Source organism: Salvia splendens, chromosome 4 (assembly GCF_004379255.2).
Source record: "Salvia splendens isolate huo1 chromosome 4, SspV2, whole genome shotgun sequence".
In the NCBI taxonomy this organism is placed as follows: Eukaryota; Viridiplantae; Streptophyta; class Magnoliopsida; order Lamiales; family Lamiaceae; genus Salvia; species Salvia splendens.
The window spans coordinates 11,593,541-11,620,456 of record NC_056035.1 but is presented as its reverse complement, the minus strand read 5'-3'; the positions used below and the strand labels follow the sequence as shown (position 1 = coordinate 11,620,456).

Below are 26,916 nucleotides of genomic sequence, written 5' to 3'. Positions count from 1 at the left end.
AGGAAAAAAAAACGACAGAGCAAGAAATGAAAAGAGAAAAATTGGTGAGAGAGTTTCTATAAATAGAAATGAAATTGATTTTAGTAGATCGATTAAAGTAAAAAAAATTAACTATTTTTAATAGATAGAGGTAATATTAAAAGGTATTATACAATATAAATAGTTATACCACGTTCTTACTAATAATCATTGTTCTCACTTTTTTATTCATAATGAAAATTAATTCAACAACAATCAGTGTATAATACAATATGAGTGAACTATGTTTAAGATACGACGAAAAAATAGAATTAGTGTTTATTATTTTTGAGACGAATGAAGTATATAGTATTGGCATATTATGTAAGCCACCTCAGTTGGGTAGCCTCGTGCATTTGAATGTTGGCCTAATGGGACAACAACACCAACATATCAACTAATACTTAGCACTCATAAAGTTTAATGGAGTAGCATTCATAAAGTTTAATTGCTCAACTAATGTTTAGTACTAGCTTATAAAGGTAGTTTAGAAGATCCTACACCAAAATTGGGTGAAAATGATAGATTGTAAATGGCAACTAACGAGTTAGCTCTCATTTGTTTCCTGCAAAGTTGAATATCTAAGAAGTTAGAATTCAACACAAACAACCAATGTCTGAAATGAAACTATACAATCTTACTAGGAAGAGAAGAAAATTTCTTCACTGAGGTTACAAACAATCCACACCCTAAGTCATAAGATGCACCGCCTCACTTCAGGTGAAACATCGGCTTCTCAGCTATCGATCTCGATCTTGAGCATTCTTCATCACTCGTGCTAGTGCTAGTGTTAGAACTCCCTATTCGGCTCCCAGAAAACGCGACACCCGAATCAGCATGCAAGGCCGAACCATATATGGGGCTTGACTGATCTCTGCACAGAATCCTTTCAAGCTGTTTGCGGAAGCCATCTTTAGCACCGTCATGCTCGCCTAGCTGTCTCGAGAAGCAGTACTCAATGTCACTCAATGAATCAGACTCGTATTCATATTCATCATCTGAGGCTAGATCTGCAGAGTACCACTCATTTTGATTCTTGTGTTTTCTCCCATGAGAGGAACGAGGAGGGATGGGCGCATCTCCGGCAGCTGCCTCTGCACGCTCTCGTACTCTTCTTTCAATCAATGTCCTCAGCAAGTTGGTTACTTGCACAGCACTCATCAGAGCTGTCAATGGATCAGGCATCTTACCAATAGAAAACTTGTTATGATTCTTGAAATGCTAAATCAGTTTAAAGTGTGGAATTTTTTTTATGATTAAATCAATTCACCTTTGTCATGTTGGGAGCAAACACCATGGCAATGTTTCTTACACTCATCTTGTTTGAATCCTCATTCTCAACGACGTCTGCCATGAGATCAACGGCCCATCTCAGGAGACAGCTCTCAGTCGGCCTAAGCTGATCAACTAGTTCGACACAATCATCCTCTGCTTGACACTGCAAGACCTGCTGAGGCGAGAGGCCATCAAGGACACCGGATGGAAGCTCCCGGAACCATGCCTTGATCAGGCTTGCCAAACAATGGACATCAATTTCATCGGGCACAATGCCCTTGTTGAGGTGCTCTCTCACATGCCCCTCTTTGCTGTTATCTGGATTTATCCGGAATATCCCTTCTGCCTGTCGCGACATTCAAGCAAAATTTACATGAGAACGAGAGGACCTTGAAAATTACAGCAGCCAAAGTGGCGTAGTGAAGCAATACAATACTCGATGTGTATATATGCACAAATACAAAGAAATTTGAAATGTGGATTACCTTTAGACCACCTAGTGCATATAACTTCTCCTGCATTAGCAGCAGAATAGTGGGGACACTGTTGCGTCTCGCGTCATAAGACCACTTCATTGATTCAGCCGAAACACCACACACGCTGATACTGCAACATCAAGTAGATTATAGAGGATATAACAGCAAACTTGTGATAAAATCTTGTAGAATTGAAATGGGAGACTATATCTATCTGTCAACATCCATAAATGATAGTAGTACTTAAAGCCTAAATTGAAGATCATAAACTATATATGAACACCCATAAATGCATGAAATAACTCTCCATGTGACCAAGAGCAGGTTTTAACTCAAATTTATTTATATTAATACTGAAAAATCAGTTTTGCAGGTCTAGGTAGATGCTCGAGAATCCCAATGTGCATGAGCAGATTTTGCACAAATTCATGTATATTTGAGAAATTCTGAAGAATCAACTGATAATAAATCAGATCTAAAGTATGGTGCAAACAAAAGCAGAGAAAGTAAGGAAGATGCTCCACTTTCAATTAACTCCCTAAACTTAGTTGAAACAAAGTTACAGCAACAAAAACAACCTAAAAATCCAGCAAGAAAAGCATCCCTTTTACCTTTAGGATTAGTTTCTTTTCAATTCTGTAACATTTACATTTACTACGTGCAAAGTTCCAGCAAGAAAAAGCAAAAAAAGTTTCCTTTTTTAGAAATCCAAGAACAAGGGCTAAAAAAGGATAGCAGTTAAACTTTATAGTAGTACCAGTACCAATAAAGATTAGATTTTTTCAACTTCTTTAACATATACACAGATAAAGAGAAGAGATACTACCTTGCACTAGGAGCTTTACATGGAATCTCGACCTCAAACTCAAGAGGCAGCCCCAGAAAGCCATTGAATCTGTCGAAAGTGACATGAGTTATGTGCTTGACGTTGGTGGGCCACCCGATTTCCATGTCGTGGGCGGCTGAGACGGCCTCTTGGTCATCGACGGCGCACATGGATTTTCTCAAAGCAGCTAAAATGGAGGGCAAGTAACACAGCTGCTGCTGCTGCTGCTTCTCATCCTCAGCCGCACCGGATTTTGAGGTCCTCCTCCTGCCACACCCACCGCTCCTTCTCACCATCCTCTCGCTCTTGCTGTGACTGAGTTGCAAATTGCATTCAAGAAAGTGGGCTTTGGTTTGGAGATTGAGCTTTATTAAAACGGCATAAATTTCAAATTTTGAGACGACCACTCTGGAAAACTCGCTTTCGGAAAGTATTTATGTTTTGGAAAAGCTCTCAAATCCAATACCTATAAAAGGGAAATTACATTAAACCAGATTTTCTTTTAAAAATAGTATCTCAACTTAGAGCATCCGCAATGGGGCGGACGATAGCCTGCCCGATGCCTCGGGCGTGCCATCGTCCGCCCACTGGCATCGTCCGCGCCATCGGCCGCCCACTGTGGGCGACGTTGACGATGCAACGCGTTTTTATTTTTATTTTTTTTTTAATTTCAAAAAATTTATTTATATAAATACCCCCTACCCCACCTTCATTTGTAACCTTTCCATTCACTTTTCCATACTCAAATTACACTATAAAATGGATTACGATGAATACCCAAGTCCGAATAGTTTGTTTTTTGGGGGTGGTGCACGTTGGCCGGGTACAGACCCTGACGAATATCGGCCGTTCGACTTCAACACGCAGTACGATCCCGAATTCAGTACGGATTCGTACGGACCCAACCAAAGTCGAATACCTCAAAGGGATGATCGATGAGCTGCACCGCAAGTTGAGACTTTTGTAGAGTAGTCAACTTTTTTTTTCATTTCTAACTCGTGTAAAACTTTTTTTTAATCAATGTAGGATTTGCCGTTTTTAATTAATCGTGGTATTTTTAAATTATTTTGCATTGACATATTTGAAAACATTTAAATTAATTAACAAAACAATAGTGAAACCTATAGGGTAGCCTTTAGAGCGGCTTATAGGGCGCCCCACTGCAAGTGGAAGGGTATGAGGATAAAATGCTGACGTGGCGGTGCATAGCGCCCCACTGCTAATGCTAATCCTTGCTCCACAATTTTTATGGAAATAATATTATTAACATATTTCGTCCCAGTAGTTGATATGGTTCGAATTCAATTAATGATAAGGGAAACATACAATAATACTCAAGACAATAAACATAAAAAATACTCAATCACTTACTTTTAAACTTAACTTATTTTGAACTACAATGTTGTATAATTGTTTTGATCTGAACTCTTCAAACTTAGTAAAAAACATAGAAAAGATGAGTTTGCAACAATTAAAAGATTGATACCTCATTCCAATATTTTCACAATCGAATCTTTTCTACAATAAGTTTGAGATTTTAATTGTATCTATATCTATGCTAAAATAAGGACTTGGATTATTACTCCTTATAAAAGTTCACATGACCGATGCAACTGTTGAGCTATCTTTGTCATTGTGAGGTAAGTTTGGTCACCTGATTTCGTTATGATTATTACATAATTTGTTGAATTTTCCTTTCTGGTTTCTTTACTGTTGACTTTCTTCATTTTAGACAGGGTTTTAGTTGACAATTTTATGTCAATTCTGAATTTTGGAGCACAAATATTAGTATTAAATTATGAATTTATCAATCTGGGACATTTTGTTAATTCAGTTAGCATGAAAATACCTGCGAGGTTATGAAGTACTACTACACAAATTTGATGGCGTGTATTCTAACTACTACTACTACTACCATTTGACTATTAATCGAAACTGAGCATTGCTTGATTGATGCCTAAACTCTTGAAATTAAAATTTGGAACGCACACGTAAATTTTAAACAACTTTTGCATTTTAAAACAATAATAAAACTATAGTCACATTCACACTAGATTTTTTAATAGATATACATAAATTCATAACTTCAGCACAAATAGCAGTAGTATGTAATTGTTCTATAATAATGTATCAACAGTACTATAATAAATCTAACATTTTAAATTTTACTTTACAATTTTTTTTAAAACACAATCCGAGTTAAATTAGATAAAATATAGACCGTTGACATTGAGCCCAAAATTCCCGACCCAAAGTAGTATTATATGGCTAATTTAATTTATTTGGACAGATGTATAAAGGTATTTTATGGAGTAGCACATAATTAACAATCGATCACATATTCCAATCAAATTTTATATTCATGTTTGGCCTATCCGGGAATTATGGCGGAAGGGGGGCATATTGTTTTTATTTTTACTGTGAATTAGTGAGGTATTTTATGTTAGTGAATCATATAATATCAAGAACAACTTGCAAAGTTGACTCTTTTTTTTTCAAATTTGTTGAAGAGAGGAATCATATTAATAGTATAAAAAGTTTCGTAATGGTAGGAACATATAAGATTGACTTGTTTGGGACGAAAAGTTAATAAAGCATTACAAAGCCGTATCTGACACATGAATACAAAGATAGACTTTAAGAAAGTTACACAAAAATTAACTTAGGCATCATTGATTTATTTGAAGTTTTGAACTATATTCGAAGAAAATTAAACCTGATGCTTTGAATACTTTTAAATTCTTTAAGTTAGATAACTTGAATCTTTTGACGCTAAGGGGGGGTAACAATTTTATACTACTATTAATGATATAACACAATGCTTTGTATTGGGTAGCAACTTTATAATGATATATATAGGTCTTCATGAAATCATACTACGCTCATACTTTAAGCGAGCTTTACTTTATACTTCAAAATAAATTAGATTTACAATCATTACATACATTACGAATCATATCTCTAAACTTTAGTTTCGTAATGAATAGGTTTAAAGTGGATCGAAATTTTATATCTAAACGACATCAAATGTGGTTCATTAGATAAAAAAATACTGTCTTCGTTCATAATAAATTATATATTTTTGACTTGATGTGGGTTTAAAAAATTGTTTGAATTTGTAATAAATGAGGTCCCATTATTGTTTTTGTTTGATAGTTGTTATTCTACTTTCCTTTAGGTTTTAAAATTGAAATGCTATAAAAATAATTGAAGTTTTTAATTAATGGTTAATGAAAATAGAGTTATTAATTAATTTTTTAAAAAACGATGAAAGCTACACAACAATCATAAATAAATTGCACAAAAATTTTATCAGTCTTTCCAAATTTGTAACATCGTTACACAAAAAGTGCACAGATTTGATCAAAATAAAAGATTGATAAACGCTCCATTCATTACTGCCTCCATTCATTTCAGCCAACAACCTCAGTAGCCACACCTAAAAGTTTTGAAAAAACAAAATCCTTTAATCGCGCACAACACTAACAACCTCAGATGGAGGGTTGGAAAGAGTGCTTGTTATTGATCGACCAGCCGAAGGCTAAGGTTGAATGACCTAAGTACACTCAATTATGTGAGGAGATCAACCCTCACTGAATAGATCAATTACAGAAGTGTAGATCTAAACTAGCTAAATGATTAGATCCTCCTGAAACATCAATACACGGTTAATAACTTCAAGGAAACAATAAACTCCACAGATTACAAGTGATAACAGTAATAAAAAAGAAATCAGATCAGAAAAAACAATAGGCTCAAGTTGCACTAGGTATAACCGCACAGGTCCTTTTAGTACCAAGCCCACAATATCCCAAATCACAGTTGTGTGACAAGCAGACCGCAGTCTACCAAGCGCTGTATCTCAGAAACCCTAGATCCAGTAGACTTGCTGAAGAATCTCCTCAAGAGCTCACACCACACACATTAGGTATTCCCTCGCAGAAACTCCCACCAACAGCAGAAGCCTCACAAACGGTCAAGAATCACAGACCAGAAACCAGAGGTTTCCACACCACTCCTCACTCACACACACCAGTGTTTACACACACAAGAACAGAGATGAGGAAGTTCTCAAGCCAGAGCACAGAGAAACACTCAAGGGAGAAAACCCTAGAAGTATCAGAGAAAAGCTGCGGAGAGAATAAAGAATGAAAAGTGAGAAAGAGAGATTAGGGTTGGAGTATATAAATGACTCAACCCTTTCCACCACCTAACAGCCAACACGTGGCACCAGGCTCAAACACATGGGCCAAACACTAATAAGGCAATGGGCCACTGGATATCAGGTCTGGTTACAAGTTGGCTGAACTGGGCTTCTTCAATAAGGGCCATACACCATCACAATGCTTACCAGCTTCGGAGAAGAACGTAGTGTCACAATTCCTTCTCAAAAACAGCCATAAGGTAAGTTGTGTCATGAGGTACGAAAGGGGCCAAAGAGGTATCCGAGGTTAACGCACATACTATCAACAAGATCTGAAGTTGGCAATGTAGTAGCTTCAGATGGGGCAGCCTATAAACATGAAGTCTAAAGTAAATGGCTATGAACACAAAGAAAATTCAAACTAGACATAGATAAAGTAAAAGCACTGTCTATTATTGAGAGATCATCTACTAGGAAAATGAGCATCAAACTCTCGAGGTAAGCAAAAGCCTCATAGGTGGGTCAAGTAGAAGTTGTTATGGCCTCACACTAATGCCATCAAGCCAACACTCACTAACAATAACAAGATTTCTAGACTGAGGTGGTGTCTAACCTAACTAGGAACACAATTACTAGATGGAATGGAATAGTCAAGTATAAAACCATGCACAATGTGATTCACATTGATGAAAACTGGTTTTACAAAACTAAGTGCTCATACAAATACTATCTACTACCTGAAGAAGATGAGTCTTATAGAAATATAAAAGGTTTATCATCAAGATAATGTTTATGGCTACTGTGTTAAGGCCACATATTGGCACAAATGATCAAATAGAATTTGATGGCAAAATAGGTATCTTCTCTTTACAACAATTGAACCAGTAAAGAGGGCATCAAAGAACAGATCCAATGGGACAATAGAAGTAAAGCCTATTAAATCAGTGACGAAGGCAGTCATGAAAGCATGCATTCTCCAACAGATATGTACTTATTGTGTTATGACTATCAAATTCGTTATAAGAGTCATCACATATTCAATTTTGATTCAGTATTCAGGTCATACCAGCTATCAAAGCCAAATGGCCATTCACATCAAGCAAACACATATTCATCCAACAAGATAATGTCAAGCCATAATATCAGACCGAGATCAAGATTTCATACAAGCTGGGACATCACAGATGGGTTCACAATGAAACTAGTCCGTCAACCAGCCAACTAACTCTCCTGACACAAATATCATAGATTTGGGATATTTCAGGGCAAACAATCAATACAGGATGACAAGATGGCAGTAAGCGTTGAAGACTTAGTTAAGAATGTGTATACTCATTCAGTGAGCTGTCACCATGTACTTTAAACAAAGTTTTCATCACACTACAATCCTGTTTGATGGAGAGAATAACTACAAGATCCCACATATGAACAAAGGCATGCAGGTAAGGGATGATGCTCTTCTTGATTCACTAGATGTGAGTGAGGTAATTATCAAAGAATGTTTGGAATATCTTGACCTCCTGAGAATGATTGCGAATCAAACTATAACATTACCCACTTAAGAAAACTATGGGTACTAGGCAAGATTGCTGTCAGTTTACAACATAACCAACAACTTGCATGATTGTTGTTTAGACTGTAAACACATCTAGAAATCACACATTTTGTAAACATCTATTTTATTGGTAGCCACACTTTTTTGTAATGTTGCAGTCAGTTTTTTGTAATATAGGCGGTCACTATTTTTATTAATGTAAAGATGTGATTACATGTTATTCTCGGAATAATTTCATCATAGGGATCAAAGGTGGAGTTTTAGCGACAAATGTCTCCAAGACGGAATACTCTGAAACTGTCTCGCGACCGTCTCCAAAAAGGGCTCCTCCAAATCTAATCTGAGATTCTTCATCGCGTTTGATCTACCCTCTAATTAAGATAGAACTGATTTCACACTAGGCAGTAAATGGTGAGGATTTGGAGCCAAGGCTCCATCTCCGAGAAAGAGTCCTCTAAAACCATCTCACCGACCACCATCTCCGAAGGTGGACTTTCACCGACCACCGTCTCCGAAAAGGGCTCCTCCAAATCTGACCTGAGATCCATCATTTCTAAACATGAATCATACAATTCAAGGGGGAGAAATCACAGTGTGTGAGTCGGCATGAGAATTGTGAGCGGAGGTGGAACACGTGGAGAGGGATAGTGGGTTTGCTAGGGTTCGTGGGAGAATGACGGCGCCGATTAGGGTTTGTGGGTAAGAGAGCTTCAGAGGGTCTGTGGAGAAATTAAAAGAGAAGTTGTAGAAATGAGGTCCGTTGGAATCGGTCACCCAAATTTTTCCATTTTCAAAAAAAATTAGTAATGGCATTGAGTGTAATTATTGTATAAGGGGTAACTTTTTTTTCCCCCCTAAAATGGAAAGGACGAAAGTGGACAACTTTCGTTGACGGACCGAAATTAACAAAAGTAAACAATATTTCGTGGACGAATGGAGTACTATTTTTCATTGCACTTCCACCGCTACAAGAACACAACACCATTTAACGTATTACTACTCCATCTATCCTAAATAAGTTGAGTCGAAACTTTTGGGCACAGATATTAAAAAATTGTGTTGAAAGGTAGGAGAAAGGAATAAAGTAGGAAAAATAAAGAGAGAGTAAAGTAGATGATTGAATAAAGTAAGAGTAACTAGATGTTTTGTTTTTTTTACAAGAAAATGACTCAACTTAGTTGGAACATCCCAAAAAGTAATACGACTCAACTTAGTTAGGACGAATAGAGTACTATTTTTCATTGCACTTCCACTGCTACATACTATTCTACCAAATTAGCAAACTAACTACTCTTCAACTCGAGCAAAAACACTTAACGATCTGTTGACAACAAAATCAAGAATCACACACACTAAAATCCCACTAAAAAATACATCTTCCGTCCCACAATAATTGTCACTCTTTTCCATTTCGGTCCGTCCCATAATAATTGTCACACTTCATTTTTACCATAAATGGTAAGTAGGTCCAACATACTACTAACTCACTTCACTCACATTTTATTATAAAATCCATATAAAAAAGTAGGTCTCACATTCCACTAACTTTTCCAATCAACTTTTCTTTACATTTCTTAAAACTTGTGCCCACAATAGGAGTGACAATTATTGTGGGACCGAGGGAGTATAGCTGAGTTCTTAGAGCAAGAAAAAGGGGACAAAGATGGATGAAATTTGAGGATATAGTGAAAACAAGCAGATTTTGTTCAAGGGATACATTGTAGGAGTTTGGAATCAAGCATGGGTTTAAATATTGAGTAACGAGACAGGCTAGAAGCAATTGTATTCAATCTGCGCATACTTGTTGCCAACTTCTAGACTAAAAGCCCAAAATGGTCCATAACATTTGGCGTTTTTATGATTTTGGTCCAAAACATTATCTTTTGGATTATTCGGTCCCGAACATTTGAAATCGGGCCACTTTTAGTCCTAATTTGACGGAATTGGTTAAAATTGACGGAATGCAGTGGTCAATGCGATTTTAATTAAATTGACCAGATTAATAGTTATAAATATGTTTTATTAAGGGTTAATACCTAACTTAAAAATGTAAAATTTAAACATGAAATAAAAAAACAAAATTTTAAGGAAAAACGACGCACAGAATTCTTCAACCCTTCTAAAGGCACAAAATTTTTAAGGAAAAGCGACGAACAAAACCCTTCTTCAAAAGATTGGGCGATTCAACCCTAAACTCTTCACAAAATTCTAATAGATTAAGCGATTCAACCAGTTTCGAGCCGGCGAATCCAAAGCAGTTCGCAATGAGTTGGTACGTGTATGACTCCTATCACCGTTGCTTCGGCGATCCGCGTGATAACAAATACACGTTTGAGAGGAGGAGGAAGGCGTTGCGCAGTCAACCAGCGCCGAGTGAAAATCGAGAAGGTAAGCTTTACTGCATGTTTAATCTAGTTTCGAAAGTGGTCCCTAATGTTTGTGTCAATTTGTCCTCTATTTGTCTCGATTTTGTCTTATTAGGAATTGAGTTGGCTCGATTTTGTCTTATTATGAATTGATTTGTCTCGATTTTCATGTAGGTATGTGTGTATATTCTTTGATTTGTGTTGGTGGGGACCAAGGTTGGGGATGTGTTTTGCTGCTTCGAATTTTAAAGGCTTACAGTCTGGAGTTGGGGAACAATCTTGGTAGTGGGGACCACACTTAACATAAATATTTGATTGTTTACGGTATATGTTTAGGACTCATATGATTCTCATTTTCTTTTTATTGCAGATGGTACCTTCACAACAAAAGTGCACTATTCTGGATATATGGATGAAAGCCGTGAAAGCCATGGAAAACAATACGTGGATGAGATGACTGAGAACATGCACGGATGTGACCCGGACAAATGGTCGAAACTTGAAGTAGATGAGTTTGTTGAGACGAAGCTTGGTCTAGATGTAAGTGTATTGGAATACTTTTGGCTGATTTGGTTTATTTTGGTTTGGGCAGTGCCCATTGTACAGGTTTAGTGCCTACTTGTTGTAGGTTATGGTGGTTTCACTTTATAAACTTGTGGTTGCTTTTGGTGGTTCTCATTTTGGTTAATGTATGTTGAATATGGACAGCAAGGGAAATGAATTGTATGCTGCTAATTCATTTTGAATATACTTGTTATATCCCAATCTTATGCAGCATATTTACATAAGATTACATTGCCAATTTGGTCCTTAACATTTTGAATAGAGAGAAGAGCTTAATATTTATTTTATTAAATCAATTTAACCAAATTTACATTTATTTAAAAAAGAAAAAAAAAACGAATTTTTAAAAAAGTTAATCTTGTCAAATTTAATTAAAATCGCGTTGACCACTGCATTCCGTCAATTTTAACCAATTCCGTCAAATTAGGACTAAAAGTGGCCCGATTTCAAATGTTCGGGACCGAATAATCCAAAAGATAATGTTTTGGACCAAAATCATAAAAACTCCAAATGTTAGGGACCATTTTGGGCTTTTAGTCCCAACTTCTACGATGGTTGTTAATAGCTCTATTAGCACGGAGCTATGAGCTGCTAACTGCATAAGCATCCCCATCCGTGCTCTTGCCAAAGAGCACAGATGTGGCCCCGAACACACTTTTATTACTTTTTTACTTCATGCTCTTAGGCAAGTGTACAACACCCATATCCATGCTCTTACGCAAGGACATGCTCAAGGGTCCCACCATTCTATTATTCAATTTAAATAAAAACATTTCCACAATATTAAAATGCATAAAAATATCTGGAATACTATTACAAATTACAAAAAAAATTAAAATTACATAATTAAAATACTAAAAATTTAAAATTACATAATTAAAATCTTAAAAAATAAAAAAATACATAATTAAAGGCTAAAAAATACCCCCGTGGAAGACTATTCCTCTGGCCTCATCCCCAATGTTCTTCGGAGACCTCGTATCATTGCCAAATATGAATCATGTTGCTCGGGGGTCATATTTGACCTATCGGCCAAATTGAGTTGGGTCAAAAGGGTCCACAATGAGTTGGTGGGGGGTTGAGGTGGCACAAAGGGAGCGGGAGCGGGGGCGGATGGAGTCGCTGCGCGGCGGCGGTTGGTCGTCGCCTTCTTCCTTCCTTGTGGTCGGCGTTGGGAACTGCCCGGGCCGGCGCCGGGGCTACCCAAATTAGCTCTGGCGAGCTGGCTAGCCACCTCATCCTCGCTGGTGTCGGATAGGGATACCGACCTCGACCGTTTCCTGGAGGAGCTGGAGGAGGATGATACGCATCCCCTATACTTCAGATGCACACTCACCTCCTGCCCAACGCTGAGGTACTTGAACGGTTTGTAATTTATGGATTGGTAGTTCGCCAAGGCGGCACTAATGATGCCGAGCTTGCTCCTACCGCTCCCCGCCGACCGTTCTTCCTGTAGGTAATACCCCTGGAACTTTTGGATTTCTTCGTTGGCTCTGAATATGGCATTGCGCACCATACTCTCATTGCGCTCGATGGTTCCAGCCGGACGGTTTTCATTGTACCGGTGAGAGACGCGCCACCAAAACATATCCCCGCTTTGGTTCGTGCATATCTCCGGATCTTCGGAGATAATCAAATAGGCTTTGAATAATTGATCCATTTCCGCTGAATAATTAATCAAATGCGACGACCAACCGCCGTCGCGCCGCGACTCCATCCGTCCCCGCTCCCTTTGTGCCACCTCAACCCCCCACCAACTCATTGTGTACCCTTTTGGCCCAACTCGATTTGGCCGATAGGTCAAATATGACCCCCGGGCAACTTGATTCACATTTGGCAATGATACGGGGTCTCCGAAGAACATTGGGGATAGGGCCAGAGGAATAGTCTTCCACATGGGTATTTTTTAGCCTTTAATTATGTATTTTTTATTATTTAGGATTTTAATTATGTAATTTTAAATTTTTAGTATTTTAATTATGTAATTTTTTATTTTTAGTATTTTAATTATGTAATTTTAATTTTTTTTGTAATTTGTAATAGTATTCCGGATATTTTTAATGCATTTTAATATTGTGGAAATGTTTTTATTTAAATTGAATAATAGAATGGTGGGACCCTTGAGCATGTCCTTGTGGAAGAGTATAGATGTGAGTATTGTGCTCTTGCCTAAGAGCAGTGAGTAAAAAAGTAATAAAAGTGGGTGCGGACCCATATCCATGCTCTTTGACAATAGCACGGATGAGGATGCTCTTAGCGTCAATCTCAGAAATTTAGTGTCAATCTTGGAAATTGTGAGGAGACTTTTGATCTTTTTGTAATTCAGAAAGTACAATCACATAAATGTCCATGGATCAGTTTCCTCGATGTAGTGTAATTCTTTTAATTCTTGGTATATCAATCCATTATCTATTGCAGTATTTTTCGGTGCATACTTTATCAAGATTTTGGCTACTCCCTACATAAAACAAATGAACTTGTAGATGTGCTAAAGTCATTGGCGGATCCAAAATTTTTGGTTTGGGGTACGATAAATAATTATAGCAATTTAAAATTTTAAATCTGGCTATCTTTTTTCTTCTCTTTAATTTGTTCTCTCAATCATATTTTATCTTTATTTTTTAATTAATGACTATTCTTTGTATATGAATTATTGTTAATTTAGTGTTACTACTTAACAACTTTCATTATTCAAAATAAAGGTTCTTAGAGTATACTATAGATAAATTACTTTAGCATTTGTAGAGTATGTTATCTTAACCAATAAATCATTTTTGTGTCATCTTTTTTGACTTATTTGAGTAATGTTTCAATTATTCAAAAAAATATATAATAGAAGTAATACTTCAATACATTAGAAAATAATTAAAATGCATAATACTTTAGAAAATAAGGAATTGTTTTAAAAATAAAATGCATAATATGTTAGGTAAATTTAAATAAATTTAAATATTTACAAAACAAGACGGATTAGAAAGGGAAATCAGCTTGAGTGGCTACATAGGCAAATGAAGAATCTATCGCTGGGCTAGGGAAGAAACTTATTTATGTACTGAATGTATAGTAGTAATATTTCATTTTGGAGTATAACTGTACCCTTTGCTCCTTAGTGGATCCGCCACCAGCTAAAGCACGAGAATGGAAACACAACCTTAGTGGACCTGCCACCGGCTAAAGCACGAGAATGGAAACACAAGTCTCAAAGACCATGTAATGACAAATTTATCATTCATTTTAACTACCTTCCCACATGCCACGGTATATTGTTAGATTATATTTTTTTATTGATTTATGAGAAATATAAAAAAAAATTATTAAAGTAATTAACTACTACTATCTTACAATTAAAATGTTTTATTAGTTAAATGTTGGAGTTCATATTCGGTCAGGTATGGCATTAATATTAATACAGGGATTAATAGAGCGTTATTTTGTTAGATGAAATAAATTATATCTTCTTAATTAAATAGTAGCGCAAGAAGTATCATATGGTGTTAGATTTTTTTAATCCAATTGATGTCTTGGAAATAATGGAAAAATCTAGAGAGTTTTATAATTAATATTATAGTGCCATTTGTCCCAAAAGTTAGTCATATATGCGTGTGTGTTTTCAACGTGATACAAAAACAAAAATAAGATCTTGTAGAAGTAGGACAGGAACAAAAAGTTAGTAAAAGATGAGATTATATTTTCAATTAATTGTTTAGGACTATTCTAAAGATAGATATTGATAAGTATATTTTAATAGTAAATAAGGAAAATTATGGAAAATGGGATATCCCTGCAAATAATAGATCCAAGCGAGCCTTTCATTTTAGGGGCTTCGACACTCATATACTTTAAACAAAGTTTTCATTACACTATAATTCTACTTAATAGATAATGAGAGGACATCACTACAAAATCTCACATATGAACAAAAGACAAGCTGGTAAAGAATGATGCTCTTCCGGACCATCCTCAGAATGATTGTGGATGTTTGGAGCATACTAAGAATGATTGTGGATCAAACTACAATATTACTCCACTTAAGCACACTATGGGGTATTGATTTCAGCTTATAGCATAACCAACAACTTATATGATTATTATTTAGACTGGAAAGCACATATTTTATGAACACCTTTTTATTAGCAGTCATAATTTTTTGTAATGTTGGTGTAAGTTTTTTGTAATATTGTCAATCACTATTTTTATTAATGTAAGTATGTGATTACATGTTACTCTTAGAATAATTTCATCATAGGAATAAAATTTGCATGAAACCATCCCTTATACCATCATCATTGGGAGAGCAACAATAACCATCACATAGATGCAGCAATAACCACTACAAAGATCAAGCAAGAGTACATAATAGGGATTTAAGGATCAAGATTTCATGAAGCCTCCAAACCTAACAAAGTAAGGGTGGCGTGGCTTTATGAAATATCACCATCAACATTGGGAAGAAGAGCAATAACTATCACATAGATAATCACCACAAGCATCACACACTTTCAAGGCAATAACTGTTCATACACAAATTTCAGAAATTAAACAACTCTTATATCAAATCTTCATCGACTTCGATCTAACCTTCAATTCAGAGACAACTGATTTCACGCTACGTTGGGTTTGGAGGCAAGGCTCCATATCCAAAATCAAAGGTGGGGTTTTGGCGACAAATTTCTCCATGAAGGACTCCTCTGAAACTCTCGCCTGCCACCATCTCCCAAGGTGAAGTCTCGCTGACCATCGTTTTCAAAAAGGGCTTCTCCAACCTAACATTCTTCGTCGCGTTTGATTTACCCCCAATTCAGTTAGAACTGATTTCACAGTAAATGGTGAGGTTTTGGAGCCATCTTGGCATCAAACGGTGGGGTTTCTGGCTACGAATGTCTCCGGGAAGGATCCCACTAAAACCATCTTGTTGACCACCATCTCCGAAGGTGGAGTTTCGCCGACCACTGTCTCTGAAAAGGGCTCACTATCTCTGAAAAATGGCTCATTATCGGATCAATCTAATAAGGACCCAACCCAAATAAGGCCTAACCTGATCTGTTAAGGAAGCTGTCGACCCAAACCCCTTAACGAGACCATATACGATAACGACTCAAACTCAATATTACACGATTAAAACCTGATATTAGATGATTAAACTTGATTTACATGATAAAAAAGACTCAAAAAGTGAAAATGGGCTAATTTAATAGTGGAGAACAAAACTCAATTTATTAATACCAATATTAATAGGGGAGCACAAAACTCAATTTATTAGAAAAAAGAAACTTGGTAAAAATAAAAATGGACTAATTTTGGCTAGTGCTGACCAAAATGACAAAAGTGGACTATTTTTTTGGCAACGAGTTCTGATGAAACATGCAACTAGTTTTCTCTTATCAAATAAACAGAAAGATGAAGCAGTTTTCATTGCAACCTATGTGAACCAAAAATGATTCTATGTCAACAAAAAAATTGGCCTTAGACAACAATAGAACAGAGATCAATCCTATAAAAAACACATAATCTCACTAACTTCAGCTTCTAGCAGCAATCCTCAGCATCGGTGAAATAATGCCCTGTATTTCTAGCAAAGATTGTTGTATTCTGATCTCTTCTTCAACATCCCTCTTCAGATTTCTAATATAACTTCTTAGTTGATCCGAAGATTTTATATCCTCGGCTCTCAACTCAACAACCTTATTCGCCAGCCTTGTCAGCAGCCCTGCGTATCTTGGCATGGTCGAGTACTTCTGTAGAAACGCCAACAGCAACGCCAGCTCCTCCGTGTCCAAATTGGACACACATTTCATCAACTTCTTACGCGCCACCAACTCCTCCATCACAGCCACAACACTCTCTGGATTTCTCCGATTCAAAGCAGCCACCAGCGCCTCCCTGTGCCTAAACTTCTTCAAGAGCTTATCAAACTCAGCCATCTTCACTTTCTTACGCCTTTTAATCAAGTAATCCCCTTCCGAGGGCTTCAAGTTTTGCCCTCGCTGGAAGTACTTAAAATACGAAGGCCTTAGAACCTTCCTGCCAGGATCATCTTCCACAATTTTCCACTGCATACCACCAACCACTTCCTCACTCTCCACCTTCGCCTTCCTTCTACCGATATACAAATTCCCTTTGGATGTCCCTATAACACGAGTCGAGCAATCAGGCGAAAATCCTACAGACAGAAGTGGCTCCGGGAACCTCAAGGAATGGGTGATCTTCAACTTTGCATAATCAAACACCTTCATATATCCATCCAATGCAACACTCAAGATCCTATTCTCCTCGGCCTCCTCTCCACTCCCTCGTGCAACCTTACCCATACAAAGTGCAGTCACCGTCTTGATATGGCTCTCCATCGAATACAGCAACTTCCCACCACCAATCACATCCCATATCTTAACAAAATTACCACCCGCTGTGGCGATTAGGCCACCAGAGGGAAGGTACAGCACGCTCTCCACAGGCTTCTCGTGATTCAATTCCATCACAGAGCTCACATTCGACACTCTCACATCCCAAACCCTAACCCTATGATCGTACGATCCAGAAACGAACATTTCATCACTAATAGGCGAAGCATCGCCGCACCGCACATAATCCTTGTGGCCTAAGAGATTAAACACGCATTTCTCAGTCGTAACATCCCAATACTTAACAACGGAATCATCTCCGCCTGAGAAGAGATGGAGTTTATCAGCGGCGCGAGGGTAACTTACAGACCGGACAGCGGCGGCGTGGCCCTTCAGACGGCGGAGATGGCTGCGGGAATTAGCGTCGAACACGTGGACGGTGCCGGTCAAGTCTCCGGCGGCGAGGAGCTTCCCGTCGCAACGGAAGGATACGGCGGCGGCGGTGTCGGAGAAAGAGGAGATTGTGGGTTTAGGCTCTAGCGTTTTTCCGGAGAAGATGGAGACGCTGGCGGAATGCGTGGCAACGAAATCGTGAGGGGCTACTGGCGAAAATGCGATGGAATTAATCGGGAAAGTGAAGGATTTGGACGGTGTGGTTTCGATATCTTTAGGGATTTTGAATGATCTCCAGTACTTGGCCTCCGGCGTGGGAGTGAGTTTGCTGGAGGTGGGGCGGAGCTTGGGCTTTACCGGGAAGGCTTCCGCCATTGTTAAACGGCGAAAAAGGGGTGCTAGGGTTTAGGGGATTGGGGGATGATTGCTTCTACAAGACGAGTAAGGGTTTACCACGTTATATATATCTATATATATACAGAAACACAATTAACAGTCCTTTATTTTCTTGGTATTTTAGTTTTGTCGTTGAGTTCTTCAATTTTGCTTGTGTCAATTGAATCTTTAAAAAAGTTTGGGATAATAACATCATATATATAACATATTTCACCAATATTTTAAATTGATACAAAAAAATTCAATTTTATATGAGTAATTTTTACAAAAAGTTTTAAGTACTATTTTAATTAATAGTACAAAAATGGCCAAATGAAGACAGAGAAATTGGGACTGAAATGTATTAAGTTAAAATATTAATAAAACATTTGTAATAATTTATGCAAACTTAGTTTTTTATTAATTTGAAACATTTTATGCATACTATGATGTAATTATCCAAAGAAAGTTTAGGTTTATCTTTAAGTTTTGAACTAAACGAAGATTTAAGAAAAGGAACATATTATTGTGGACGATGAAACTCACATAATTCAACTCATGCCTCAAATCGAAACCAATTAGAATCTGCTAATTACATTCTCTCTAAAGAAATATCGGAATCAGCAGCCGGCACACGCACATCATACCCATATATTCTACATACACACAGATCTTTGGTTTCTATCGTCAACTTACAGTAAACTGATTCTGTATTTTACCACTCAGAAAAATGCAATTCTCCATTTTCTTGTCATACCCCATCACCGTGTATATGTATGTATCTCCCTTCTATACACCAATAATCCTATTCTTCTCTGAGTGAAAATACAACAGAGGCGTCCGCACCATGAAAGCAGGGCCGACTGCTCCGCCCCGTGCCAGCAGCATTGGGATGCGTGCAAATTCCAGAGCGTGCCGCCACATTATATATAGGCAAGTGAGCCTCGGTCGAGATCAGGCTGCGGGCGTCCTCTCGTGGGAGTTGGAGGTCTTTGGATGTTAAGCTCCTAAAGAAACCAAAATTCAAGATTATCTTCTACAGTACTAAAGAGAACTGCACGCACCCCAACAGGGATAATCTGAAACCGACGTACCTGCATCCATGTCTCCTCTGTCATGCGTTCTGGGGATGTTTCCGGGGAGTGGAAAGGTGGTGGGAGTGGATGAATCAGTTTCGGGACAATTACTAATCCCCTGCCAACGACCAATATTGCACCGGCATTGTTTGCCGTTCCTGAAGGTGTTTGCATAAATCAGATTAGTATTCACTATGGGTGTGTAAAAGAGATAACATAGATGCTTTGATGTATTGAACAATCAATCTTGAGCTCGTTTTATCATGCAATCCTTCAACATAATCTGGAATGCTAACATGATGAGTTCAAAATTACTTAGAAGCATACCGCAATAGTTGGTTGCAGAAAAAAGGGTGATCAACTGGCCCTGGGCGAATCGTTCGAATCCATCCATAACACACTCGTGGGCTCTTATGATCATTTGCAGCTTGTTCTTCTTACAGAAATCTGTGACTCGATCAGGCTGCAGGCAGGAAATTCATCGATAAACAAACCGTATGTCATTAATCGTGACAAGAAACCGAATATTGTGATGACAACATGAAATCATCAGATGCATACCCCAAATGTCACAAGCCCGGGTCCCCTTGCATTTGGTCTCAAGCCCTCAACGCTATCATTTTCAGTGGGATCCGACCTGAGGAGGCACGTGATAAGCACAAGATGGAATCGGATGTAGGCAGAATAAGGCTGAAGCAAAACATACCATAACAAATCCATTAGCACTATCGACCCAGCATCCATCGTTATGGGTCTCTCCAATTTCTCTATCTGTTCAACTGAATTAATCGACCTCCCTATGCCACCATGCATGCAGATGATCTTTTTCTCGATCAATGCAGCAAGTGGGAGATAATTAAATAACTGGTTGAATCGCGTCCAAGCCCAAATTCCATCGCTTTCCCCCTGCAAGAATGTCGATCAACCTTTATTAGGTATCACGTATTGATCGGGGATATTACTGTAGACTCGAGATATGCATACCATTCTTTCGATACATTCGATGCGAAAACCAAAAAGTGCATTGATGTCAGCAGCTTCATGGTTTCCTCGTATCAGGTGAACATTTTCCGGGTATTCGATCTGAGGGCCACGTAAGTCAATAGTTAAGATAGGCAAAAATGTAAATATGCAATTGACAAACCAAATGTTCAGATATTAGTTCATAATTCTTGCCTTGAGAGCAAGGAGCAAAGTTATAGTTTCCAAGCTGTGCTGTCCACGATCGACATAATCTCCCAAAAATAAATAGTCTATGTAACTGAAACAGGAAAGCTACAAATTAGTGTCGCGAGTAAAAATTAAGAACTTGCCAATTGCAGAGTAAAAGAGGTAATCATGTCAGCCACCACAGGCTATAACATAGTAGAACTTACGTAATGTCTCCAGCAGTTGAAGGAAACCCATATTCGTCAAATAGCCGCATCAGATCACCAAATTGTCCATGAAGGTCACCGAAAACTTTTACAGGAGCTTTTAATTGAAGCACTGTCTGCTCTTGCATGAAAATCTGCTCGGCAGCATAACAAAGCTCACCGACTTCATAAGAGTCCAAAAAGAATTTTCTGTTTACAGGAGGCTTCCAATTTCGAGGCCTGAGCAAAGTTGATATGATCTGCAGTACAAATAATAATCAAATACCCATATAAGCATCAGACTGACATTTTTCCGTGTCAAGAAACTTTTGCTTTTAACAGACTGATAAAGACTAGGCAATAAATTGAATCCAGTAGAGCTTGCCTTTTTATGCAAGCCTTGAGGTGACTTCTGCCTTGCAAACTTTTTAGTAGGATTTGATAGGTCATTATGTGATGGTAGCATTCGTCTACTTTCATTTTCAAATTGGTCCAAGGATAACTGCCGAACCATACCCCCCAAGTTTCCAACAGTTTCTTTTGCGACAACAACCTGCAATATTTGAACAATATAAAGTTTCATGGTTCCTTATACAATATACTGCTGTACAGGAAAAACGAGCTCAAATCTTACCGCTCTAGGATGAAGGCGGACATCAACCTCTGTGTCACTACCCTCAGAAGTGGTCTCCACAGACTGTGAATTGACATCTGACAACGAAGCTTCCTCCGGAGTAGCTGAAGCTGCCTGAGCGGATTGCCAGACAGCGCTCGCAACCTCAGCTTCTGCAGCAGATGCCTCAGCGAGTTTCTCCAAGGAGTGTTTGTCCATTCTATGGAAATCAAGACGCGAGAGAGAGAGAGAGAGAGAGAGAGAGAGAGAGAGAGAGAGACAAACATGTTATAGATTACTAAAGTAGCTGTCTGGACTACAGAAAAAACCATCATAATGGACAAAAATAACAGACCCAAATTTTCCAGATGAAGGTGTTTCAAACCCATCATCTGGGGTTGATCCAGGGGAAAATGGAGCAAAAGTAGCATTATTTGACCTTGGGCTAGAAGTCATTGAGGCTCTGTCTGGGGATAATGGCGGATTGATTTCAGATTGATATTGAGAGTTCTCTGCCACAAGCAAATCATCTAGCAAATTATCTGCAACAAAAAAAATTAAACATCTTAAAGCAGTTCACATATACAAAAAATGAGCCATCTTGTCTGAATAGACATTCACTCTTAGCTTTACAAGCACAAAGAACTATTGGAATCATGTCCAATATATACAAAAAATTTCAGCCAATACTCACTAGTAAAGATCATACTGACAGTGAATCGTCAACAAAGACACCATAAGATGGAATCCTGAACATTAGATTTGGAAACCATTGGAATCTACCATTTGACTAAAAATTTAATTTGGGATATAGAGTAAAGTTGTCGGCTCAAAATTCCATGGACTGTAATTCCTATAGCCAGAAATTCCCATTTCTTAATTATATGGAGTACTAAAATATTATCCAGATGAAATGCAAAATGAGTTTTTCATGTACACTTTTAGTTTCATGGGATTGTAAGTAATAAGAGCAAGAGAGCATCTCAAATTATAGATGAATGCATATGGCCAGAGTTAATGCCTTTTTCTGGATATCTGGATGGAATGCAAAAAAAGATTTTTTCATGAACTCTTTAGTTTTATGGGTTCATATGCGATAAGAGCAAGATAGGGCATCTCAAATTAGAACCGTAATCACATTCCAAAAGTATGAGAAATTTTCGTGTAATTTCTTCATATTGTGGGTCTTGATGAAATATTATTCTAGATAAGAAAAGGGCCTAGAGCCAAGAAAAAAAGATATGGCTAAAGGCAGACTTCACCTCCTTTCAGACCACCATGAACATATATTCGGAAACCGACAGATGCAGCTGCATGGCGACATCGACGCATAATCTCCAGGGAAGGATCAGGATCGCTCTGTGTTTTGTTTCCCCGTGCAGTGACCAGACCATTTCTGTCAAGCCAAACTCCAGCGGCGGTATCCAATACTTCAAACACAACAACAATAACATCATGAATATTCTTAATGGAAAAAGTCCCAAGACTTGCAACAATTTCCAGTAAACAACTAAAAACAACATTAAAAAGTCACCTGCAATTACAGCATCACCTTCTACTGATCGCCCGCCTCTAAGAACACCTCCAGTTACATGCAATCTAGCACCTACAAAGACCTGGAAAAGAGCGTACAACAACTCTAAGCTTCTCAGTATTCATATATAATTGTATGAACTCCAACCTCTTAACAATCTTACCAACAAAATAAGAATGTAATATCAAGTTGTTTATGGTTTAGAATCTGGAATGGTACCAAGTATATTGACATCTACAAGTCTTCTACTGCCAGTCCCATTTCTTATTGTTAAGGCCATATGAACGATTATTTAGAAAAAAAGATAATCAACTATTTATTAGCAAAAGAAACTCTAGTTAAATCATAAGTGAGTTTACATTCATAGATCAGATAAAACTGCAGGTGTTATAGATTCAAAACCATGTTTCTTGTGATCGCATAAAATGACAAGGATAGATAAGAAGTCATCTCATTTTGACAGTAGCAAAGAACAAACAACTGGATCAATGACTTACCGCGGCATGCTGATACCTGGGCGAAGGTGACACTCCTGGAGCAAGTGTCCATTCCCACAGGCCATTGCGATGCATAAGTAATCCATAGGCATCTGCCAGTGGCTGTACAGGTCACAAGCAACTAATACATTAGTCACATAAAGCCTTAGTAATAGACCTCAATTATAAAACTACCTCAACTATTTTGGAGAATAAGCAAATTATCAGTAAAAAGTAGCAATCAAACACCTCATCAGAGCAAATGAACAATATGGCTTAGTATGCACCTGCCATATTATAACTTAAATAAAAAAAATGTTTTCAGAGTTAATTATTTTCTAAAATTGGTACTAAGAGCATTTCAGTCCATGCCCAAAAAATGTCTCTTGCCAGAAGAAGTTTAGAGAGATAAGTATTCCACTCTTTTCCAAAAACAAATGCATGAAGATAACAGATGAGTTCATCCAAAGGCATGCAAGCAATTTGAAGCCACCTTCGTTTAACTGGAGTTGGAAACACCTTGTGGTTTGACAATGGAGGGAATTCATTTATTATCTCATGAAAATGAGGGAGCTATATTCATTGTGAAGCCATTTACATGAAAAATGAATGGCTTCTATCATCAAAACAAATAAGCCATACCGTGCCAGAAGCATCTCTTCCACCACAGAGCAGAAACATTCCATCTGACCGAGCACTAGCCGTTGCATACCTATAAACATGGTAAATTGATATGGTAAAATACTTATTGTGCAAGTTAATGAAAGTGTAAACAATTAGAATCTAAGGAGTCAGATGAGAAAACAGAAGCCATGTAAAATTGTTCATTAAATACATCGAAGGGTCCCTTAGAGAACTAGTTCATATTTAAAGGCAGACTAAACAATCTGCATCAGGAGAAAGGCATTCATTAAAAGAAAAATCCAACTTTAATGTCCATAATTTGTATTAATGCCAATAACGCCACAAATTAAAAGATTAGCAAAACTACTTACATCCTTGCAGAAGGTCTGTCACCTTCTGGATTAAGCCTCTGCCACGCATATGGTTTCTGTGCAGTATCCAAGGCCCAAGCATCTGATAGCACTCTCTTACCTGCAAAATCTTGTTCAGTTAGTGCCAGCTAAGAAGAACAAGATATTGAAAGCCATTGGTAAATAAATGATGGAAAATTTAAGAATACTTATGCACAAAAGATTCAAATTATTCCAAACCAGATCGATCGAACAGGCTAGCATAGTCAAAAGTGGTAAAATATGCCACCTGTAATTCATAATGCCTACAGCAGCTAAGGCCTAAGTTCCCTTAATTAACAGAAACCACTAGACAATCTCCCACAAGTTAACAAATATTTCAATTGAAGCTTGCAATAACAACCAGTATCATTTTAGATTATTAGAAAGACAAAAACTTTAGTACATTGATAAAGTTCTTCACTGCTATACATGCAGTAATATCCTTTGTTTAAAGTGATATTAACGGGCAACATATCTTTCAATAAAAGATCAAAATGTGCATTTTTTGGATAAGATAAGTCTTGCTAGCTCTCACCATCATTGCCACTAACAGAGACAAGATATCGTTGAGCGACCAAGTCCATGACATGTCCGTATCTAGGCCCGGGCCCCTGTCCTTGAACTACAACTCTGGCCTCGGCGAAAAAAGAGTTACAAGTCAAACAAAGCTCATTTACTGCAACACCAGATAAAGGAATAAGCAACAATATCCCATAGAAACGTACCGATGCCACTTGAACTTGTCATTTGTCAAATCAAGCACATAAAGGTCATCCGTCGAATGCCCAGCCGGACCTATCCCACCCTGGCAAAGAACAGACCCTTAGTAATTTTACAGAGCCCAATTTTTCAGCCATTACAAACTCCAAACTCCAATCACCTGAAACACAACCATGGTGCCAACAGCTGCAGCTGCGTGTGCAGCTCTAGGTGATGGTGGTTCCCCAGCTGGTCGAAGCCTAATCAATTCATTCATAAACTTATGAGCACTAACTCCTCTCTGGAGCAAATTTCACCAATTAAAGTATAAACTAAAATCCAAAAACTGAACCCAAGATTTCAACTAAAACCACAACACATACACAGAGAGAGAGAGAGATAGGAAGAGAAACCTGGTCCATTTTCTAGTAAGTACGTCGTAAGAATGAATAGAATTCGTCACTCCATCCAACCCTAAAAAAACACCCGAGCTTAGAACTTCAACAACTAATCAGTTCAGTTCTAAACAAAAGCAAAGCCAGCAAGCAGAAATCAAGAGAGAGAGAGAGCATTACGAATGCCAGGGGCGCCACCGTTGCCACCGCCAATTGCGGTGGCGCCTCCGAACAAAATGAGGCGGGGACCGTGGGTTTTTGTCGCCGCGACGGCGGTGAGCGTGTGACCACAGCGGGGACCCGGGGCGTCCTCATCGGTGTCCCAATAGCTCTCCAAATGTCGATATTCCGGCGCCGGATGCAGCCACGGCTTCGATCCCATCCACAAATCGAATCAATCAACTCAGCAGAAAACCTGAACAACAAAAGAAATCCACGAAACTGGAACCGCTGATTGAAGCACAAAGGAACAGTGGGATCCAGAGCAGCAAACTGGACCCTTCACTGAGAGTTGATGCTAGATAATTCCAGTTCAATTTTTATCGAAAGTAAAAAAAAGCGGTTTTTTACTCGTGGATTTGTATCGAGTCACTGATAATTACCAAAAAAATTGCGTAATTAGGAAAAGGGTTTCAGCCTCAGGGATTGAGATGAATGAAGTTGCGATTGACAGCTGATAATTGAAAGATTTTTTTGGCAAGAAATGAAGAAAGCCAACTCGTCCACAGTCAACCGTTATTTTACGCTTTTCAAAAAAGTTTCATTTTTTTTTCTTTTTTAATATTCTTGAAATATCTGGATTTCACAAATATTGCAAAGACAACTTCTAAATATGAATAAATCAAATAAATTGAGTACATCTACTTTTCCATGTTGATACAGAAAATGTTGGACATATGTAATTGATGTGAACAAACACACACGTTCATTAATCGTGCACAAAATATATCAATCTATAATGTTTTAGGAATAAGTTCGTTGTTCCATATTTCCCTAATTGGGCAACTCCTAATAACTTACAATTTTGGTTAAATAAATTGACCCTGGACTTGATCTGAGAAGTAAACAAAGTAGTTGAAAAAATAAATCCAATAAACTATAATAGTAAAAGATGTCGACGAGCTTATGATTTTATTAAAAAAAAAATTGCATGTGGGAATGGCATACTTCCATCTATTTAGTATTACTTTTTTTATTTGAGTTCATATTTTCTTATAAAATCAGTTTATGTTATAAGTTATTTTTCTTATTTTAAAGTCATGTATTGTGTATATTAGGATTAATGGGGAGTGATCAATTGCTAATTCACTCTCTAGTTGCTAACTACAACTAATTTAAGACCATAGAATTTTAGAAATCTAGTGGTCTAAAATTTGTCCCGTATAATTTTCGTTTTTATTAATTAAATCGAAAAAGATAAAA

General features: G+C 37.7%; 3 protein-coding genes across 3 annotated transcripts; all 3 read right to left on the bottom strand.

Annotated features, from left to right (window-relative positions):
- Positions 1-551: 551 nt before the first annotated feature.
- On the bottom strand, positions 552-3,011 carry LOC121799168 (rho GTPase-activating protein 2-like). The gene is made up of 4 exons (XM_042198509.1): positions 2,596-3,011; positions 1,779-1,899; positions 1,289-1,639; positions 552-1,203 (listed from the first exon to the last, which is right to left on the bottom strand). The coding sequence occupies exons 1-4, from the start codon at positions 2,889-2,891 to the stop codon at positions 730-732; spliced, it is 1,242 nt and encodes a 413-aa protein (XP_042054443.1). The 5' UTR covers positions 2,892-3,011; the 3' UTR covers positions 552-729.
- Positions 3,012-15,510: 12,499 nt separating this feature from the next.
- Positions 15,511-18,402, bottom strand: LOC121799001 (protein SLOW WALKER 1-like). The gene has a single exon (XM_042198301.1). It carries the CDS (start codon positions 18,328-18,330, stop codon positions 16,744-16,746), a length of 1,587 nt encoding a protein of 528 aa, XP_042054235.1. The 5' UTR covers positions 18,331-18,402; the 3' UTR covers positions 15,511-16,743.
- A 470-nt stretch (positions 18,403-18,872) lies between these two features.
- LOC121798576 (serine/threonine-protein phosphatase BSL1-like) lies at positions 18,873-26,210 on the bottom strand. The gene is made up of 21 exons (XM_042197651.1): positions 25,675-26,210; positions 25,513-25,573; positions 25,281-25,359; positions 25,126-25,205; positions 24,936-25,030; positions 24,380-24,479; positions 24,027-24,096; positions 23,406-23,507; positions 22,909-22,990; positions 22,637-22,804; positions 21,730-21,916; positions 21,396-21,594; positions 21,147-21,314; positions 20,783-21,021; positions 20,583-20,667; positions 20,391-20,489; positions 20,113-20,312; positions 19,968-20,043; positions 19,734-19,869; positions 19,425-19,564; positions 18,873-19,337 (listed from the first exon to the last, which is right to left on the bottom strand). Exons 1-21 carry the CDS (start codon positions 25,874-25,876, stop codon positions 19,254-19,256), a joined length of 2,652 nt encoding a protein of 883 aa, XP_042053585.1. The 5' UTR covers positions 25,877-26,210; the 3' UTR covers positions 18,873-19,253.
- Positions 26,211-26,916: the final 706 nt, after the last annotated feature.

What these genes read in the sequence shown, in the direction of transcription:
- LOC121799168 (XM_042198509.1), bottom strand. Translation starts at nt 2,891, where the DNA reads ATGGTGAGAAGGAGCGGTGGGTGTGGCAGGAGGAGGACCTCAAAATCC. An exon ending in TGTAAAGCTCCTAGTGCAAG is followed by an intron (nt 1,900 to 2,595) that starts GTAGTATCTCTT and finishes TTGATGTTGCAG; the next exon opens with TATCAGCGTGTGTGGTGTTT. An exon ending in ATGCACTAGGTGGTCTAAAG is followed by an intron (nt 1,640 to 1,778) that starts GTAATCCACATT and finishes ATGTCGCGACAG; the next exon opens with GCAGAAGGGATATTCCGGAT.
- LOC121798576 (XM_042197651.1), bottom strand. Translation starts at nt 25,876, where the DNA reads ATGGGATCGAAGCCGTGGCTGCATCCGGCGCCGGAATATCGACATTTG. An exon ending in TCATGGTGGTCTGAAAGGAG is followed by an intron (nt 21,917 to 22,636) that starts GTGAAGTCTGCC and finishes TTTTTGTTGCAG; the next exon opens with ATAATTTGCTAGATGATTTG. An exon ending in GTGCTAATGGATTTGTTATG is followed by an intron (nt 20,044 to 20,112) that starts GTATGTTTTGCT and finishes GTGCCTCCTCAG; the next exon opens with GTCGGATCCCACTGAAAATG.
- LOC121799001 (XM_042198301.1), bottom strand. Translation starts at nt 18,330, where the DNA reads ATGGCGGAAGCCTTCCCGGTAAAGCCCAAGCTCCGCCCCACCTCCAGC.